Below are 16,374 nucleotides of genomic sequence, written 5' to 3'. Positions count from 1 at the left end.
AACTTTTCCTCAGGACTGTTGTGTATCAATCAATAAACATATCCTCTTCCAACCTTGAGGATATGTCATGGCCAAGAGAAACTCCTTGTTAGTTTACAGGAAGGTTTCAGACTAACAGAAAATTCCTCTTACAAGTTCCCTGAACTGCATTCTTGTTCAAATGGTGTTCTATTTTGATTGAGGCTGACGGACAGAATTGGGGTGAGGGACTGAGTAAGGCTTCACTCAGAGGCAGTGTGGGCACATGTTGCTTCTGCCAGCTCACAGCTGTCCCTGCTGTAAACTTTAAAATGGTCCTGTGGGCAGGGCGGGATGGGGCTGGGTAAGGGGACAGCTCCCACAGACAGAGCTCCAGGTGGGATAGCACCTTCCATGGTACAAGGCTTGCTTAGTGAGGCTGCATCTCAACCTGACAACATCCTTCCAGTTGGGGTAGGGAAGGTGGCAATAACAGGGGGGGGAAAGGAAGGTAGATTTATCCTGCAAGGTAAAGAGAGCTGACCCATCATTGTGTATTGTTTGTTTTAAAATGAGAACTCAGTGGTCCAGGAGGTAGTACAGTGGATAAAGGATTGGACTCTCAAGCATGAGGTCTTGAATTCCATCCCCAACAGCACATGTACCAGAGTGATGTCTGGTCCTTTCCCTCTCCTCCTCTCCCTCTCATTAATAAATAAAGGAAAGTGTTAAAAAAAAAAAGTAGAATGAGAATTCGCATGCTTGTATTTGAAAAATAATCTCTTTTTCTAGACATCAGCGAATGCTCCAGCCAACCTTGTCAAAATGGTGGGACATGTGTAGAAGGAATCAACCAGTACACGTGCATTTGTCCTCCAGGAAAGACTGGGAGCCACTGTCAGCATCAGGCCCAGACTGGTAGGTGGTTGGGTGAGGACGCAGAGAAATGGGTCACCACTTGCAGGCCAGTTAGAAGCTCAGTCCCTCACTGGAAGAGTGAGAGCTTCTTGTTGGGGCATTTTGTTTGTCGTATTAATTTTGGGGGTGCTTTTTTTAAAGCTTTATTGCCGTGCAACCCACACTTGTTGGACGAAACTTTTTTGAATTCATTTTGGAGAAAGAGAGAGAGAGAGAGAGATTGGCCAGAGCATTGCTCAGCTCTGGCTTTTGGTGGTGCTGGGTACTGACCTTGGGACCTCAGAGCCTCAGGTATGAATCTTTTGCAGAACCATTATGTTCTCTCCCTAGCTCCAGTTTTTTTTTTTTTTTTTTTTTTAAGATTTGGTTTATTTATTAAAGATAGGAGAGAGAGAAAGAACCAGACATCACTCTGGTACATGTGCTGCCGGAGATCGAACTCAGGACCTTATGCTTGAGAGTCTAGTGCCTTAGCCACTGCACCACCTCCCCGACCACCAGTTTTCTTATCTGTCCATTGATTCCTATAGTTGCCTGAGGTGGTTGTTTGGGATGGAGCTTATCTCTCTGCGGGTAGCCGGAGTTTTCATTCTTCTTATGAGAAAGAGTGCAAGCAGGAGTGACTCCCAACCTGAAAACTCTCCAGGTGGGAGATTTGGCCTGAGAAGTTCCTTGCTGCTGCCTTCACTTAGCAGGCATTTCCTCTGCAGGGAGCAGAACAGTTTCTCCTTCCAAATGCTACAGTCACATCCTGCAAAATAGTTACTGGTACAGGCCTAAGTACTTCCAAAGCTGGATAACTAGACATTAGACAGGTGATGAGATTACTGTCCACAGTTGGAGTCCCAAAGATATCTCCAGCCAGAAGATGTAGAGGTCAGACAGTGGCTGATTTTGCAGTTGGAAAAAAGATTCAAAGGATCAGATGGCGGCACACCAGGTTGAGCACACACATTACAGTGCACAAGAACCAGGGTTCAAGCCCTCAGCCTTCAACGGCAGGGGAAGGCTTCATGAATAGTGAAGAAGTGCTGTAGGTGTCTCTCCTTCTATCTGTATCTCTCCCCTCTCAACGTTTTCAATGATAAGAAATCTGTGGGGGGTGAATAAGAATCTTCATACTGTGATAAAACCAAAATCTCTTGGGGGCTGGGCGGTAACGCAGCAAGTTAAGCGCACTTGGCGCCATGCACAAGGATGGGTGTAAGTATCCCGGATCGAACCCCCAGCTCCCCACCTGCAGGAGGGGGTCACTTCACAAGCCATGAAGCAGGTCTGCAGGTGTCTCTTTCTCTCCCCCTCTCTATCTTCCCCATCTCTCTTGATTTCTCTCTGTCCTATCCAACAACAATGACAGCAATAACAATAATAACAACAACAATGATAAACAACAAGGGCAACAAAAGGGGAAAAATAAAAGCCTCCAGTAGCAGTGGATTCGTAGTGCAGGCACCGAGACCCAGCAATAACCCTAGAGGCAAAAAAAAAAAAAAAATCTCATACAAACATGTCAAATCATCTGTATGGGGGTCACTTCATAGGCAGTGAAGCAAGTCTGCAGGTGTCTACCTTTCTCACTCTCTGCCTCCCCCCCTCAATTTCTCTCTGTCCTATCCAAAAAATTGAAAAAATGGTCACAGTAAATGTTATACATGTACAAACTATTGTATTTTACTGTTGACTATAAACCACTAATCCCCCAAGAAAAAGATTTTTTTTTTAATGGCCACAGGATAACCCTGGAAGCAAAAATAAATGAATAAATAAATAATAAATAAAATAAAACAAGTCAAATCCGAAAAGATGCCCTGATCCTTTGTCAGAAAGCCCTCCAGTATCCCCTCTGGTTGCCTTGATTTCTGCCCTACATCAGGGCAGTCAGTCTCAGTGAAAGATGGGGAGAACTGGTGCTGAATATAGTGTCCAGGGAATAAGAGCTTTGTCAAGACTTGAAATCCTTGCACTGATTCTACCCTGAGGTTAACTTTAAATGTAGTCCTCGAGAGCTTTTCTGCCTAATAAGTCTTGATTCTGTTCCGCTTAGCTGGCCTGCTGGCTGCTTCCTCTGAATGAGGCTATCCTCTCAGGGAGCCCAGAGGTCACCTAACAGCTTCAATCTCTGGGACTGTTCTCTATAGAAAGAGACATCTCCTGCTTCCCACCCACCCACCCACCCACACACACACACACACACACACTCACACACTTACAAACAGGAAGGGAAAATAGGTCCCCTTTCAACTCTAATGTATTAGTCCCGAATATAAAATTTTAAACCCTACGTCAGGGCTTCTGCTCTCAGGACCTTTAGCATATTAGTTCTTGGGTTCAGGGCTCACTTTACAGCTAAAGTATCCCCATAGGGAGTTGGGCGGTAGCGCAGCAGGTTAAGTGCAGATGGCGCAAAGCACGAGGACCAGCATAAGGATCCCGGTTCAAGCCCCCGGCTCCCCACCTGCAAGGGGGTCACTTCACAAGCGGTCTTTCACTATCTTTCTCTCCCCCTCTCTGTCTTCCCCTCCTCTCTCATTTCTCTCTGTCCTAGTCAACAACGATGACAATAATAACTACAACAATAAGACAACAAGGGCAACAAAAGGGAATAAATAAATAAATGTTTAATAAAGTATCCCCATGATAGGAATCTCTACCAGAAAGGAGGGAGTGAGCAGGTGCTCTGGAGCTCTGCTTTAATTTTATTTATTTATTTATTTATGGCCAGGGCAATAGCTCAATCTGTTAGAGCATCAACTTACATGCCTGAGGCCCCAAATGTCTCAAACACCACCTTATACCAGAGCTGAGTAGTGTTTTTTTTTTGTTTTTTTTTTTTGAGTAGTGGTTTTTTGTTTGTTTGTTTGTTTGTTTTTACCAGAGCACTATGTTGCTCAGCTCTGGCTTATGGTGGCATGGCTTATGATCTTCAGGCATGAGTCCCTGTTATTTTTTTTTAAGATTTTGTTTATTAATGAGAAAGATAGGAGGAGACAGAGAGAGAGAGAGAGAGAACCAGACATCACTCTGGTACATGTGCTGCTAGGGATCAAACTCAAGACCTTCATGCTTGATAGTCCAATGCTCTATCCACTGTGCCACCTCCTAGCCCATCATGAAAGTCTCTTTGCAGGGGTCGGGTGGTAGTGCATCGGGTTAGGCGCACCTGGTGCAAAGCTCAAGGACCGGCAAGGACCCTGGTTCGAGCCCCCGGCTCCCCACCTGCAGGGGAGTCACTTCACAGGTGGTGAAGCAGGTCTGTAGGTGTCTATCTTTCTCTCCCCCTCTCTGTCTTCCCCTCCTCTCTCCATTTCTCTCTGTCCTAACAACAAACGACAACAACAATAACCACAACAAGGGTAACAAAAGGGGGGGGAGTGGCCTCCAGGAGCAGTGGTTCATGGTGCAGGCACTGAGCCCCAACAATAACCCTGGAGGCAAAAAAAAAAAGAAAGTCTCTTTGCATAATCATTATGCTATCTCCCCTGCCCCCTGAGCAGTGTCTGGTTCTCTCGATTGTTTCTCTCTCTCTCTCTCTCTCTCTATGAATTTGACCATGCTAAGAACCTCATACATCTCCCTCTCTTAAGAGAACCAATAGCATACAATTCAGGTTTGAATCTGAGTCCTCATGATTGAGTCCTGCACTCTTAAGTCATTGTCCTGTCCAAAGATAACATTTTCTTTTAGATACAAAATTTTCATTACTATTTACATTTATTTATGTAGTTATTGATGAGAGAGAGAGAGCATGCACGTAGCACTGGTATATTCCGTGCCGAGGATCAAACTGGGGACTTTATACCAACATTCCACTGTGAACCACCTTCCTGACCTGTGCAGGAACCTCTATTATTTTTCAATTTCTTCACATTTTTTCTTTTTTTTTGTTTTGTTTTGTTTTTTGCCTCCAGGATTATTGCTGGGGTTCAGTGCCTGCATCATGAATCCACTGCTCCCGGAGACCATTTTTTCCCCTTTTGTTGCCCTTGTTGTTGTAGCCTTGTTGTGGTTGTTATTGTTATTGTTGATGCCGTTCGTTGTTGGATAGGACAGAGAGAAATAGAGAGAGGAGGGGAAGACAGAGAGGGGGAGAAAAAGACAGACAACTGTAGACCTGCTTCACCGCCCAACTCCCCTGCAGGTGGGGAGCCAGGGCTCGAACCGGGATCCTTACGCGGGTCCTTGTGCCTTGTGCCACATGTACTTAACCCAATGTGCTACCACCCGACCCCCAAGGTTTTTTTTTTTAATTATCTTTATTTATTGGATAGAAACAGCCAGAAATCGAGAAGGTAGGGGAAACAAGAGGCAGAGACACCTGCAGCCCTGCTTAACCACTCGTGAAGCTTTCCCCCTACAGATGGGGGTGGGGGCTCGAACCTAGCTCCTTGTGCACTGTAACATATGCGCTCCATCAGGTGCAACACCACCCGGCCCCTTTTCTTTTTCTTTTTTTACCAGAGCACTGCACAGTTCTGACTTATGGTGGTGTGGGGGATTGAGCTTGGGCCTTTGGAGCCTCAGGCATGACAGTCTGTTTGCATAACAATTATGCTACCTACCCCTGTACCACCTTTTTTAAAAATTTCTTTATTGAGGGATTAATAGTTGACAGTTGACAGTTAAATACAATAGTTTGTACATGTATAACATTTCTCAATTTTCCGCGTAACAATACAAGCCCCTCTAGGTCCTCCTCTGCCATTTACTTCGGTGCAATATACCAGACCTCTTCTTTTCTATTGTGGTAAAATACTCATAATATGAAATTTACCACTTTAAGGGCTCAGTGGCATTAAGTACATTCACCACTACCACCATCTCTTTCCAGAATCTTGCAAAATATAAACCCAAAACCAATAAATCACCATCCTCTCACCTACCATTCATCTTTCCGCCTCTATGAATTTGACCATGCTAAGAACCTCATACATCTTGAATCACAGCATTTGACATCATGCATATCTGTTGCTATTTTTAAATAAATGATTTTATTATCTTTATTTATTTAATAGAGACAGCCAGAAATCAAGAGGGAAGGGGGAAATAGAGAAGGTAAAAGACAGAAGGACACCTGCAGCACTGCTTCACCACCCACCAAGCTTTCCCCCTGCAGGTGCGGTCCTGGGGCCCGAAAAACGGTCCTTATCCATTATAACATGGGCACTCAACCAGGTGCACCACCACGGCGTCGCCACCAGGCTTCCATATCTTTTGCTTTTAATCACCAGTTTCTCTACAGCCTCCCCAAAGTACGTGAGAGCTCTTACTGCTGAGTCCAAACCATTTAAAATGTAACCATCTGGGACTGTGTATTCCCTGATACTTTGTGTGGGTGCTTCTTGGTTTAAATAAAATACAATTGGCTTTGGAAGAAAAAAAAACAAAAAACCTTCAACAACTTTTTCCCCCTTAGTTCAAAAGCGATGTGTTCCTAGTTAAAAACAGCACTTAGACACTTTTAGAAAGTACAAGAAAGACACCCTCTTCCAGAGTAGTGTTTAAATTCCAGTGCTTGGTGTTTGTTTAATTACCTATTTACCAAAGTTCCAGGTTCAATCCCCATAAACCAGAGCAGAGCAATACCCTGGTATGTATATATATATGATAAAGACAGATTAAAACTGATATGGAAGGAGAAAATAGAGAGGGATGCAGGCAGGGGAAAGGGAGAGAGGAGGAGAGGGAGTGGGGAGAAAGTGAAGGAGAGAGACCCTTGGAGGGCTGCTTCAGTCCTTGCACGTGGTAGCAAGTGCGCTCAACTGATGGCGCCACGGTTCGGTCCCCATTTTGGTGTTTTTAAAGTGAAGTCGCGGCTCCTCACTGCCCTCCTCTGTATATAGTTTCCTGGCCTGCCTTTTCATGCAAAATTACAATGGGGAGAGCTCGCTGCCTTCTTCCCGCTAGGGGTGGGCTCAATCGGCTGGGTGTGCGGTTCCCCGTCACTACTCCAGAAGGCGCTCCGGGAAGGGGCTGCGAGGCCGCGGAGACCCTTTCCCGCCCGACCCGAAATGGGGCCCAGGTAGGTGCGCCGGGGCACCTCACCCAGCTCGCCTGCTCTCCGCAGAGGCTCCCGAGGGCAGCGTGGCCCGCGACTCGGCCTTCAGCCGCGCCCCGCGCTGCGCGCAGGTGGAGCGGGCGCAACACTGCAGCTGCGAGGCCGGCTTCCACCTGAGCGGCGCTGCGGGGAACCACGGCGTGTGCCAGGGTAGGAGGCGCCCCCCCCCCCGGGCCGGGGGCGGTGGGAGATGTGCACGGCGTCGGGGGGGGGGTGGGGGGGGAGCGCCCCGGGTATTTGGGAAGGCGGGGTGGATTCCCGGGGGTGCGGTCACAGAAAGCCCCACTACTCTGCCTTTCATGAGGTCAATAAGCGTGGTTAAGACACTGAAGTCTGGATCTTAGGAGCCGTCGTAGGAAAGCAGGGCTGAAGAGAAAGCAGCCAGGAAGTCCCAGATTCATCTCAAACGGAGAACCTGGCCTGGCTCCACTCAAACCGTGCGCCTCTCCAACAACCCCCCACCTCCATCGTGGCTGGAGTGGCTGTGCCGACATACAGATCTCTGACCTATGCTAGGGCCTAGGGCTCCCTGGCTCATTCTCAGCTCAGCTGTGCTGACCTGCCCCCTTGTGTTAACCTCTCCTGATGACCAAAGTTCCTTCTAAAAGCAACTCTAGCAGAGGGTTAGTTGGTGCTGACATATCCTCATTTGACCTTCCCACTCCATCCCTTAAGACGGTTCTCTGAGAGATGTGTCTGCACCCCCAGTCGGCTCCTGGAGTCACACTGGCATTTATGTCTCCAGATGTGGATGAGTGCGAAATCTATGGACATCAAGGGCGCCCCCGCCTCTGCATGCATGCCTGTGTGAACACCCCAGGATCCTACCGCTGCACCTGCCCCAGTGGATACAAGACCCTGGCCGATGGAAAGAGCTGTGAGGGTGAGTGAAACTGCCCCAGGGGTAGATGGAGCTAGAGAGCAGAGCTCTTCACCGCCCATCTGAAGCCTATATGGCCTGCCTGCCAGGACCTCAAAATGGGGGGTGGATATTAGGAGCATTCAAGTCTCAGTTATAGTCAGGCTTTCAGAAATTACCTGACTCGGGGGTGGGTGGTGGTGCATCTGATTAAGTGCACATAGTACAAACTGCAAGGACCTGTGTAAGGTTCTCTTTCCAGCCTCTGGCTCCCCACCTGCAGGATGGATGCTTCACAAACAGTGAAGCAGGTCTACAGGGATCTTTCTCTCTCCCTCTCCTCTATCAATTTCTCTCTGTCCTGTCCTATAAAATGGAATAAATGGCCGCCAAGAGCAGTGGGTTCATAGTGCAGGCACAGCCCCAGCGATAACCCTGGAGGCAAAAAAAAAAAAAAAAAAAAATGACAGACTTCATGAATAGTGAAGCAATGCCATAGTGTCTCTCCTCCCTCTCCCTCTCTTTTCTCTTTCCCTCTCTAAAAATATACAATGAGAAAGTTGGTCTGGGAAGTCATTTGCAAATGTACAGGATCATTACATTAAAAACTTTTCTAGGGAGTCGGGCTGTAGTGCAGTGGGTTAAGCGCAGGTGGCGCAAAGCACAAGGACCGGCATAAGGATCCCGGTTCGAACCCCGGCTCCCCACCTGCAGGGGAGTCGTTTCACAGGCAGTGAAGCAGGTCTGCAGGTGTCTATCTTTCTCTCCTCCTCTCTGTCTTCCCCTCCTCTCTCCATTTCTCTCTGTCCTATCCAACAACGACAACAACAATAATAACTACAACAATAAAACAACAAGGGCAACAAAAGGGAATAAATAAATAAAATAAATATTTTTTAAAAAAACTTTTCCATTTAATTTAAAGATGCCATCAGTGGGAGGTGACTCAGAGGTGAAGTGTTTGCCTTGCATTTATGAGGCCCTAGGCCACTCACCACATGAGGACATGAGGGGCAAAATAATAGAATGCTATACATGGTGAAGCAGTGCTTTCCACTCACTTATGTGCACTTTCTCTCCCTCTTATATAAAAGAAATAAAAATTTAAAAGATTATACTGTTGGGTCAGAAAGATTGTTTAGCAGTAGAGCACAAGATTCTCTGTTCACTCTCCAGCACCTCTCAGATTACATCGTCACCACCTACATCAGTAGGAAAGTGAGTTTCTTTTCTTTCTTCTTTTTTTTTTTTTTTTTTTACCAGAGCACTGATCAGCTCTGGTTTATGGTAGTACAGGGGATTGAACCCGGGATTTTGGAGCCTCAGACTTGACAGTCTGTTTGCATAACCATTATGCTATCTACCCCTGCCCAGGAAAGTGAGTTTCTTATAGCCATTGTGGCAAACAGTCTCTTCCCATTTTATGCAGCCAGCTGTTTTCAAGGTCTGTCATGGACTCTTGGGTTGCTTTCCTTTTTGCAAATTTAGAAACTTATGAATGCATGATTTTACTGCTCCTGGGTTGTTTCCTCCTCCTCCCTCTTTCCTCTGCATTCTTCTTTTTAACGTTTATTTATTTATTTTGCTTCCAGGTATCACTGGGGTTCAGTGCTGCCACTATGAATCCACTGCTCCTGGCAGCCATTTTTTCCTTTTTTTTTTTTTTATTGGATAGGACAGAGGGGAGATAAGAGAGGGAGAAAGACAGACACTTGCAGACCTGCTTCACCGCTTGTGAAGCAACCCCCACTGCAACTGGGCAGCCAGGGGCTTGAACCAGGATCTTTGCTCGGGTCCATAGGCTTCACACTATGTGTGCTTACCCCTGTGTACCACTGCCCAATCCCCCCACCTTCTTCCTCCTCTACCTCTTCTCCTTCAGAAAGATTCATTCATGGGGGGGGGGGGGACCAGAGCATCGCTCTGGCATGTGATGCTGAGGATCAAACTCAGAAATTCACACCTGGGAGTCCAGTGTTTTATTCACAGTGACACTTGGGATGCATTTTCATTCAGATGAAAACACCACAACACCCAGGCTTTCCCCAGTGCTATGGCACATCCCATGTGGTACCAGGGCTCAAACTAAGCCATGGTCAAAGTATATGGCATAGCATGCACCCCACCTGGTGAGTTATCTCTCAGATTGTTTCTAAACCCTGTGTATTGCATACAGTGTTGCTGTGAACAGGTAATGTTTTTGTGTTCTTTAGACAGAGAAAAATCACTGTGATTCCAGCTTTTGACCTTGATGCTACAGTGGGTCTCTGGGAAGAACTGGGTCTGAATATGTAGGTCTGCCTCACACTAGGAAGAGGGGCAGACCAATGTCCCCATCAGTACTTCCTCATGGAGACAGGACACAGAAAAAAGTCCAGCTGGTCCTAAGAGGTGACTTTGAGCCTTGGGGACTAAGGGAGAGGAGAGAAGGCACAGTGCACCTGCATGGGCTGACAGGGAGATGAGAGAAGTGACCTTAGTGACAACCTAACAGGGCCCAGGGGAGTGAAGTAAGTGAGGAATAGACTAGAAGGCATCAAGATAACATACATACATACATACATCCCACAGGTATTCATGAAGAACTATGCAGGGTTGAGTTCCAGATGGGGAGCTCACACACTGAAGGGAGCAGAGAACTTATATAAAGGAGAATGAGACTGTCTTTGCATGGGGCATAGAGACTGAGGAGAAAGGTTGCCCAGGGGTGCTGGGTGGTGGCACACCGGGTAAAGCACACATAGTATGAAGTGCAAGGACCTGCGCAAAGTACCTGGTTTGATCCCCCAGCTCCCCCCTTGCAGAAGAGTCACTCCACAAGCGGTGAAGCAGGTGTCTCTCTCTCTCCCTCTCTATCTTCCCCTCCCCTCTCAATTTCTCTCTGTTCTGTTATCCAAAGGATTTTTTAAAAATGGCCACCGGAGCCGTGGATTCATAGTGTAGGCATTTAGTCCCAGCGATAACCCTGGAGACAAAAAAAAGAAAGAAAGAAAGAAAGAAAGAAAGAAAGAAAGAAAGAAAGAAAGGTTGCCCAGGGATGGGGAAATAACAGTTATTCAAAAAGACTTTAGTGCCTGAAAATAGCCAGGTTCATCCTTTTTCTTTTCTTCTTTATTGGGGGCATTAATGGTTTACCATCAACAATAAAATACAGAAGTTGGTACATGTATAACATTTCTCGGTTTTCCACAGAATACTTTAACCCCCCTCTAGATCCTCCTCTGCCATCATGTTCCAGGATCTGAACACACCCCTCCCCCACCTCAGTATTATTTTTTAATTTCTTTACTGGGGGATTAATGTTTTACAGTCAACAGTAAATACAATAGTTTGTACATGCCTAACATTTCTCAGTTTTCTATATAACAATACAACCCCCACTAGGTCCTCTGTCATCGTTTTCCAGGACCTGTACTCTCCCCCCTCACCCCAGGGCCTTTTATGTTGGTGCAATATACCAACTTCAGTCCAGGTTCTGCTTAGTGTTTTCCCTTCTGTTCTTGTTTTTCAACTTCTGTCTATGAGTGAGATCATCCCATATTCATCCTTCTCTTTCTGGCTTATCTCACTTCCATGATTCCTTTAAGCTCCATCCAAGACAAGGTGAAGAAGGTGAATTCACCTTTTTTTACTTTTAAAAAATATTTATTTTTCCCTTTTGTTGCCCTTTTTTTCATTGTTGTTGTAGTTATTATTATTGTTATTGTCATCATTGTTGATAGGACTGAGAGAAATGGAGAGAGGAGGGGAAGACAGAGAGGGGGGAAAGAAAGACAGACACCTACAGACCTTCTTTACCGCCTATGAAATGACTCCCCTGCAGGTGGGGAGCCGGGCCCTCGAACCGGGTTCCTTCTACTGGTCCTTGCGCTCTGCACCACATGCACTTAACCCGCTGTGCTACTGCCCAACCCCCGAATTCACCATTTTTAATAGCTGAGTAGTATTCCGTTGTGTATATATACCACAACTTGCACAGCCACTCATCTGTTGTTGGACACCTGGGTCGCTTCCAGGTTTTTGGCTATTACAAATTGTGCTGCTATGAACATAGATATACACAGATCTTTTTGGATGTGTGTGTGGTTCCTTAGGATATATCCCCAGGAGAGGAATTGCAGGGTCATAGGGTAAGTCCAATTCTAGCCTTCTGAGATTTCTCCAGACTGTTCTCCATAAGGGTTGGACCATGTTCAATCCCTACCACCATCACAGGTCAACATTGATGCTGCACAGTGCTCTGGGAAATAGAGTGAGAGAGAAGGGGAGAAGAGAAAAGAGAGAGGGAAGAAGAGAGGGAAGAAATTAGGGCACACTGACTTGAGCATATATACTACTATGTGCAAAAGCCCAGGTTCAAGTCCCCAGTTCCCACCTGCAGAGGGGAAGCTTCATAAGCAGTGAAACAATGCTGTAGGTTTCTCTTTTTTCTCCCTATTGCTTTGCCCTCTCAATTTCTCTGTCTCTACTCAATAAATAAAAACAAAAAATATGGGTGGAGGGTAGAGAGCATAATGATTATACAAAGTGACTCTTGAGAGTCGGGCGGTAGTGCAGCAGGTTAAGCGCATGTGGTGCAAAGCACAAGGACCGGGATAGGGATCCGAGATCGAGGCCCTGGCTCCCCACCTGCAAGGGAGTCGCTTCACAGGCGGTGAAGCAGGTCTGCAGGTGTCTATCTTTCTCTCTCCCTCTCTGTCTTCCCCTCCTCTCTCCATTTCTCTGTCTTATCTAACAACAACAACAACATCAATAACAACAACAATAACTACAACAACAATGAAAAACAACAAGGACAACATAATGGAAAATAAATATTAAAAAATTTAAATAAATAAATATTTATGTATATATTTTAAAGTGAAATAAAGGGGCTAGAAGTAAGGAAGAAGAAAGGAAAGAAGAAAAGTAAGAGAGTGGTCCAGGAGGTGGCACAGTGGATAAAGCATTGGACTCTCAAGCATGAGGTCCTGAGTTCAATCCCCGGCAGCACATGTACCTGAGTGATGTCTGGCTCTTTCTCTCTCCTCCTATGTTTCTCATTAATAAATAAATAAATCTTAAAAAAAATAGATGGGAAAAGAAGAAAGACTGTCCAGGATTAAGAGGCATTATAGCAGTCATAGAGGGAAGCTTCAGGACCCCTTGGCTGAGGAGGCATGTCTGAGGGAAGCATGGCTGTCATTTCACACTCACTAACACTTCTGCAACCAGGGATGGAGTTGGGATCCAGCGAGGAGAGTTCCCTAGCACAGCTCTGCGGCATTTCCATAAGACCTGCATTTCAGATGGTTATGGGAGAAGGGATTTTCAACTTTATAAGAACAAGTCTTGAGGAGCTGGGAGATGGTTCACACAGAAGAGTCCACCCTTACCATGCACAAGGACCAGGGTTCTAGCCCTACCACACCGTGGGAGTAATTGCATAAGGGAAGATTCACAAATGGTGGAGCAGTGTTATGCTGCTCCTCTCCTCTCTTCTCCTACCTCTGGATCACTTTCTATCTAAAATAAATTAATAAAAGTCCACAAGGAGCAGAAGAATTGAGCTGTGTCAGAGCCCCAGTGATAACCCTGGTGGCATCAATTAAAAAGAAAGAAGAGGGTGTCAGGCAGTAGCGCAGCAGGTTAAGTGCACATAGCGTGAAGCACAAGGACAGGCATAAGAATCCTGGTTCAAGCCCCCGGCTCCCCACCTTCAGAGAGGGTGTCGCTTCACAGGCAGTGAAGCAGGTCTGCAGGTGTCTATCTTTCTCTCTTCCTCTCTGTCTTCCCCTCCTCTCTCCATTTCTCTGTCCTGTCCAATAACAAAGACATCAATAACAACAACAATAAAACAAGGGCAACAAAAGGGAAAAATGGCCTCTAGGAGCAGTGGATTTGTAGTGCAGGCACCGAGCCCCAGCAATAACCCTGGAGGAAGAGAGAAAGAAAGAAAGAAAGAAAGAAAGAAAGAAAGAAAGAAAGAAAGAAAGAAAGAAGAGAAGTGCCAGGTGGTGGCACACATAGTTAAGCACACACATTACAGTACACAAGGAACCAGGCTCAAGCCCCTGGTCCCCACCTGCAGGGGGAAAGCTTCATGAGTGGTGAAGCAGGGCTACAGGTGTCTCTCTCCCTCCCCCTCCCCTCTCAATTTCCCTCTATCCAATAATAAAGAAATAGTATTAAAAAAATAGAACAATCACATTCTAGTGCCTGTCAGACTATCTGAGTGGCCCTGTCTAATGAGGGATGGAGAGAACATCAAGGGACCTCCCCCCTCATTCAGTGTCCCATATTTCAGATATCGATGAGTGTGCGAATCCACAGCAGGTGTGTCCCCAGGGCACCACGTGCATCAACACTGGAGGAGGCTTCCAGTGCGTCAGCCCAGAGTGTCCCGAGGGCAGTGGCAACGTGAGCTATGTGAAGACCTCTCCCTTGTGAGTACAGCTAGGGCCCTGCAGGGCTGGGCACAGACATCCCTCACCCAGGCCTCCCAGGGTGGCTGGGCTGGATTCTTCCTCAAAGCCCCTGGAAGAAGGTACGGTTGTGTCTGAGGGATCTGGGAGTCTGACTTCTCTGGACTTCTCTTTCCTCTTAGTGGTTTCATCTAACGCACAGCTTCTCCATATAGTAATAACCCAATTTGTCCTCAGAGGAGTAAGGTTCCAAATGCTCCCCTGTTGACGTGGGTGGTAGGATTGGCAGTCTCCCCTGGTGCGACACTGTCAGAGAAGGTCACTGCGACACAGTGCTAGAGAATGTGGTGGTGACATTACACTGATTTGGAGAGGTTCACTTTCTCACATTCACAGCACTCGTGGCTGGTAGACTGCAGTCACATTGCATACCCCACACACTTCACACTCCATCACTCTGATCCTCCAGAGGTAGAAGGTTCAACTCTTAGCAATCTTTTTTTTTTCTTTTTGCTATCAGGGTTATCAGGGTTAGCTATGAGGTCTAGTGCCTGAAATCACTTTTTTTTTTTTTTTTTGATAGAAGGTGAGAGAGAGGGAGAGGGAGAGAAAGAGAGGACACGGGGGCTGGACAGTAGCACAGCGGGTTAAGTGCAGATGACTCAAAGCGTAAGAGCTGGCGTAAGGATCCCAGTTTGAGCCCCTAACTCCCCACCTGCAGGGGGGGTCACTTCAGGGGCAGTGATGCAGGTCTGCAGGTGTCTATCTTTCTCTCCTCCTCTCTATCTTCCCCTCCTCTCTCAATTTCTCTCTGTCCTGTCCAACAACAGCAGCTATGACAATGATAACAATAACAACTACAATAAGCATAACAAGGGCAACAAAATGGGAAAAATAGCCTCCACGAGCAGTGGATTTGTAGTACAGGCACTGAGCTCCAACAATAATCCCAGAGGAAAAAAAAAGAAAGGAAGAAAGAAAGAGAGGACACTGCAGCATCGCTGCATCACTCAGGAAGTTTTCCACCTGCAGGTGTTCCCATGTGATGGCCTGGGGACTGAACCCTGGCCCACAAGCATGTGTGCATTCTACCGGGTGAGCCACTTACCAGCCACACCTCATCTATAGAGTAAATGGTTTTGTTGTGGGAGGGGTCCTACCAAATGTGAACTAAAATTATCATGAAGTATAAGCATTTTCTGAAAAAGAAATGGGGTCAGGAGACTCGGTTAAGCGTACATATCACCATGCTCAAGGATTCACCAGGTTTAAGGACCAAGCTTTGAGCCCCTACTCCTCACCTGCAGGGAGAATGCTTCATGAGTGGTGAAGCAGGTCTGCAGGTATCTGGCTTTCTCTCACCCTATCTCCTCTGCCTTCTCATTTTCTCTGTCCTGCCAAATAAAAGAGAGGAGAGAGGAGAAAGAGAAAAAGTAGTCACAGGAATCCTAGCACTATCTTTAGAATGAACTGACTTCACAAGTTGGTGATTATTGATAAATTGCTAAGATACTTAAATTGTTTACAGGCTAACAGCAAATTAGGAGCAATAAGAAAGTCAGTGACCCTAGAGGGTGGCATCTATTGTGACAGTAAAGATACCAGGAATGAGTGAAGGAACAGTATATCCTAATTTGGGGGGACATCCCTGACAGTCAAGTGTGATATTCAGCCTATATAAACAAATATGTGCACTTGTCTTATGCTTGATAAAGTAGAGAAATGTCAAAGGCACTTCCACAATTCCCTGATGCCAAGTGGCTCAGGAAGATGGGGGTTCCTGCTTTATGACTAAGTACTGGGTATTTGGAAAGCTCCCTGTGTGGAGCTCCATGTGTGAGATGTTGCTAATTACTAGGGTCCCACTGATCCTGAGAGAGGTCTCAGCATGTGGAGATGAGGCACCTGGTTTGAATACCAGCATCACCCTTGTTATTTCTTCCTCACTCCCTTAGTTCTCCTGTAAGAAGGATAATAAAAGCTTTTGTATATATTCGTGCACTCACACCCTCATGTGTGTACATACGCAGCTAGGTCAGGAGTACAGGGCTCCTCTGGTTACAGCTGAGAGCAGTTCTAGTCACTTGTGCTCCTGTTTTGATGGGCCCAAGGCTGTGCAAGAGGGCAGGTGCAACCCAGGTCAGAATAGCTCCTCGTGAACTTTCCCCAGGGCTGACTTC

The 16,374-nt window shown here is 46.4% G+C and overlaps 1 protein-coding gene across 1 annotated transcript in view; it reads left to right on the top strand.

Annotated features, from left to right (window-relative positions):
• FBLN7 (fibulin 7) overlaps positions 1-16,374 on the top strand; it is a 59,290-nt gene that overhangs the window by 41,960 nt on the left and 956 nt on the right. The window contains exons 4-7 of the mRNA XM_016192149.2: positions 751-876; positions 6,941-7,081; positions 7,677-7,814; positions 14,077-14,215. Coding sequence (XP_016047635.1) covers positions 751-876; positions 6,941-7,081; positions 7,677-7,814; positions 14,077-14,215 — 544 coding nt within the window. The remainder of the gene's footprint in view (positions 1-750; positions 877-6,940; positions 7,082-7,676; positions 7,815-14,076; positions 14,216-16,374) is intronic.

Source organism: Erinaceus europaeus, chromosome 3, assembly GCF_950295315.1.
Source record: "Erinaceus europaeus chromosome 3, mEriEur2.1, whole genome shotgun sequence".
NCBI lineage: Eukaryota > Metazoa > Chordata > Mammalia > Eulipotyphla > Erinaceidae > Erinaceus > Erinaceus europaeus.
The sequence above is the reverse complement of the archived record's forward strand: the minus strand, read 5'-3'. Positions and strand labels throughout refer to the sequence as shown.